This window comes from Lycium ferocissimum, chromosome 4 (assembly GCF_029784015.1).
Source record: "Lycium ferocissimum isolate CSIRO_LF1 chromosome 4, AGI_CSIRO_Lferr_CH_V1, whole genome shotgun sequence".
NCBI classification, from domain to species: domain Eukaryota; kingdom Viridiplantae; phylum Streptophyta; class Magnoliopsida; order Solanales; family Solanaceae; genus Lycium; species Lycium ferocissimum.
Genome location: NC_081345.1, coordinates 24,101,908 through 24,106,300, shown reverse-complemented (window position 1 = coordinate 24,106,300; position 4,393 = coordinate 24,101,908). Strand labels below are relative to the sequence as shown.

The 4,393-nt window shown below is 36.9% G+C and overlaps 2 protein-coding genes across 2 annotated transcripts; one reads left to right on the top strand and one right to left on the bottom strand.

The window, feature by feature from the left end:
* Window positions 1–1,806: 1,806 nt before the first annotated feature.
* On the top strand, window positions 1,807–2,262 carry LOC132053858 (uncharacterized). The gene has a single exon (XM_059445954.1). It carries the CDS (start codon window positions 1,807–1,809, stop codon window positions 2,260–2,262), a length of 456 nt encoding a protein of 151 aa, XP_059301937.1.
* Window positions 2,263–3,015: 753 nt separating this feature from the next.
* Window positions 3,016–4,132, bottom strand: LOC132054482 (ras-related protein Rab-2-A-like). Its single transcript, XM_059446481.1, has one exon. The coding sequence runs from the start codon at window positions 3,980–3,982 to the stop codon at window positions 3,350–3,352; it is 633 nt and encodes a 210-aa protein (XP_059302464.1). The 5' UTR covers window positions 3,983–4,132; the 3' UTR covers window positions 3,016–3,349.
* Window positions 4,133–4,393: the final 261 nt, after the last annotated feature.

Here is a 4,393-nt window from a genome sequence, read left to right as displayed (position 1 = left end):
GAAAAGGGGACTGAAAAATCTAAATACTGCACACTTCCAAGGGGTGGATCAGAAATTAAAGCAGCTAAGGCAACAATTACTGAATACTCAAGAGCGAATGGACCATGATCTTCTGAATGTTAGCCTTATAGAAGCAGAGAAGGACTTGAAAAGCCAACTGGAGAAGTGGGGTAATATTGAAGAAAGCATATATAGGCAAAAGTCCAGGTCATTGTGGCTCAAGGGTGGTGATGCAAATACCAAGTACTTCTTTGCTAGTATGAAAAATAGACAAGCGCATAATGGTATCAGGCAGTTGCAAACTCATACAGGATCCACAGTCTATGATGAACAGGGGATAAAAGAGAAAATTCTGGGATTCTACAGAACTCTTTTGGGCTCCTCTAATAGTCCTCTACCAGCTATGAATCCTCAAGTGATCAGAAATGGGGTTATATTAGGAAAAGAGCACCAACTACATCTGGTGAGGAATGTATCAAAAGAAGAAGTGTTTGAGGCATTACAGGGAATTGATGATTGGAAAGCTCTTGGTTGCGATGGGTTTAATGCTTGCTTCTTTAAAAAAGCTTGGCCCATTATTGGGGAGGAAGTGACAGAAGTTGTGCTGCAATTCTTTAAGACGTCCAAGATGGCTCATGCTATTAACTGTACTTCAATCACTCTAATACCAAAGAACACTACAAATCCGGACCAAAATTAGAGAAAGAGAGAGAGAGAGCTTTAATATAATTTCTATTACAATATTGTAGATCTGAAAAAGCTAACCCTAAAAGTAGGGAAATTTCCTCTATTTATAGTTTTGCCCTATGGGCCTTTTTTACAACATAAAGCCCTTTTTGAATTAAGGAAAGCCCTAAAAGGATAAGGTTGGGTCGTATGGTCTGACACCCGTACGATTGGCAGCATTATGTGGCAGAACGATCTTGACACGTGACAATTGAATAACTGATCAACCGGACTAACGGTCACGATCAATTCGGTCATGGAGAAACCAGACTAACGGCTACGATCAACTCGGTCATGGAGAAACCGGACTAACGGCCACAATCAACTCGGCCATAGAGAAACCGGACGGGCTGTGATGAGGAGTTTGCCTCCGGATAAATCGGACCTTACGGTTTTCCTCCGACTTCTTCTGATCAACCACTTCTGATGCAATACCCCCGGTCTGAGCGCTCGTGCTTGCTTCTTCCTTCTCTTGATTCCCGGTCTCATCGGTCTAGCATTAATTCAATTTTTACCGTATACAGGTATCCCTCAGGGATCATTCCCTGTTAGATACTTGGGAGTGCCATTAAGCACTAAAAGGATTTCAATGATGCAATGTCAACTGCTAGTGGAGAGGATGGTACGTAGAATCACATCCTGGACATCTAAATTTCTTTCATATGCGGGCAGATTACAACTTATTAAAAGCATCTTGTTTGCCCTACAAACTTTTTGGTGTCAAATCTTCATTTTACCCAAGAAGATCATTAAACAAGTGATAAGCATTTGTAGAAGATATTTGCGGACTGGGGAGAATGAGTTGAGTAAGAAGGCTCTAGTAGCATGGGAGAATGTGTGCCTACCAAGATCAGCAGGGGGATTCAATGTTATATGCATAGATACCTGGAATAAAGTAGCAATATGCAAATATTTTTGGAATATATGTAAGAAAAAGGACAGGCTATGGATCCAATGGATCCATCTATACTATGTCAAAGGGCAAAATATATGGGATGTCAATCCTAAACAAGCATCATGGGTAGTTAGGAAGATATTCAAGGCCAGGGAGCAGGTTATTCACATACTGAGATATTGAACATGGACAAGTTCTCTATTAAGCAAGTATATAACAAGCTAAGGGGCGTATTTGTCAAAGTGGACTGGAGGAGGCTGACGTGCAACAATTGTGGATGTCCAAAATGGGTGTTCATATTGCAACTAGTAATGCTGAGGAGGATTTATACAAAAGACAGGTTGGCCAGATGGGGGTTGATACAGAATAAAGTGTGTTCTTTATGTGAGGAGGAAGATGAGTCCATAGAACACTTATTTTTTGAGTGCACATTTTCTAATGCACTGTGGACAACAATGCTTAGATGGATGGGGCTTCATAGAGCAGCAATGGGCTGGCAACAAGAGGTGACCTGGGCTATCAATTATGCTAAGGGTCAAAATGCAGCTGCTGATGCCTACAGACTGGTTCTAGGGGCAGTGTTTATCATTTATGGATTGAGAGAAACCACAGACAATTCCAAGGGAAGAAGAGTACGATGAGACATTTATGCAAGTGCATTGTACAGGAGGTGCATAATAGAGCAGGTCACTTTGAGCCTGTTTGGATGGGCTTAAAAAATGCAGCTTATAAGCTGAAAACAGCTTATAGGCTATAAAAAAAAAAAAGTTAGGATAGTACAACTTATTTTTTTTGGTTTATTAGCTATTTTCAGCTTATAAGCTGCTTTAGATAAGTTAAGCCAAACGGGCTCAATTAATTTTTTGGGCTTATTTTAAGCACAAAATGATTTTGTGCACCAAATATTCAAACATTCAAAAAAATGTGAAAATTTTTAAAAAGCAACTTATAAGTTAATCCAAACGGGCTCTTTGTCAAGATTGCAGGAGAAGACTTGATTACTATCCTATCCTATTTGACTTTCAATTTAATAGGGTGGAGGTAGACTAGTGGCTAGAGGATAGGTTGCTTACTTTCACTGGGGCCTAGCTTGCTAGGTTCCTTGGTTTTTGCTTTACTTGTACAAATTTTACCCTGGTAATAATATATATATAGTTACCAAAAAAAAAAAAAAAAAAACTCATAATCGATTTTGTACGTTATAGTTTGTCATTTTATAACAGCAACAATCATCTTTATAATACGTTTTTTGTAAAATTATCTCTCTGTAATAACTACTATCTTCTTTTTTGCTAATATAATAATTAATCATCTTTATAGAAATAAAATCTCTAAAATTACCAATAATAAGTCTAGAAATTTTAGCCAAATATTTTGATATTTATGACAAAAAATATTATATGAATATATATTTCTATCATTAGAAGACTTCCTTCTTTATACAAAATGTTATTAAATTTAGAATTTGATATTAAACCTATTTATGATAGCCAAATATTATTTAAATACCAAATGCTATACCAACTAAAATATCTCTGAACCAACGATGTTGTTGGTAAAGAAAGGTTTGACTATATAATGTACGCGAATATTCAGAATATAACAAATACTTTTGTAATGTGTTTGGAAATATCGAAAACAAAAGATTATGAGCCAATGATAAATATTTATCCTTTTCTAAGCCAATTAAAAAATATAAAAAAACTACATAACAAATTCACACCGGCGTCAACCACAACATGAGCTAAATCTTTTAGTAACAACAACTTCAATCTTTTTTTCTCTCCAATTACCAATTCTAATTACTGGAGATTCCTCAACCTCCCCAAACACCCCTTTTCCAATCTTGTTATATATTTCGTTAGCCGTCATATCAAATACCTCCTCAACTTGCACCCCCGTTCTAGCAGAAACTTCCTTAAACGAACAACCGTTAACCCTCGCAAATTCCTTACCTTCCTCTTCACTAACAACCCTAATATCTCCCTCAACATCACACTTATTTGCCACCACCGTTACTGTCAATCTCTCACCACCTTCTTTACGTATATCATCCAACCAACTTGAAAGTTTCTTGAACGTATCTCTTTGAGTAACGTCGTAAACTAGTAAAGCTCCAACAGCACCTCTGTAATAAGATCTTGTTATTGCTCTGAACTGTTCTGTTCCTGCTGTGTCCCATAATTGTAACTTTATTGGCTTATCGTCTATGGCGATCATTCTTGATCCGTATCCGGACCCGACTGTGAATTCGTGAACCGGATTGAATCGTGCAGTTGTGTACTGGAAAAGGAGGCAGGTTTTTCCTACTCCGGTTTCACCTACTATGATGAACTTGAACAGATACTTGTAATACAACATTGTAAAAAGAAACTTAAATTAAACACAATGCAGAGAGAAGTGAATTAGGTCTATCGGAAACAACCCCTCCTCTCTACTTTTTGTTGTTGTTGTTGAGAGAAGTGAATTAGGTGATGATTGAATAATGAAAAGATTATTGGATAATGCATATTTATAGGTAGAGGATTATTCCCAAATTGATTAGAAGAATGAAGTGTTTTAATTTTCTCAATTCTATTTGCGTAAGGAATTTGCATGCATTAGTTTCCTAAATCTAATACTACATGGATTGTGTGCGTGGTTGAGAGTGTAAAGGTTTTGGAAAACTTTCTTTTTATTTCATTTAAGCCCATCAAGTTTAAACGAATTACATAGACTTATCCTTTTATTTGAAAGATGGCGGGATCACTTTCTCTAATTAAAAAAGGTGGA

Coding starts and splice junctions, on each gene's coding strand:
- LOC132053858 (XM_059445954.1), top strand. CDS start 1,807: ATGGACAAGTTCTCTATTAAGCAAGTATATAACAAGCTAAGGGGCGTA.
- LOC132054482 (XM_059446481.1), bottom strand. CDS start 3,982: ATGTTGTATTACAAGTATCTGTTCAAGTTCATCATAGTAGGTGAAACC.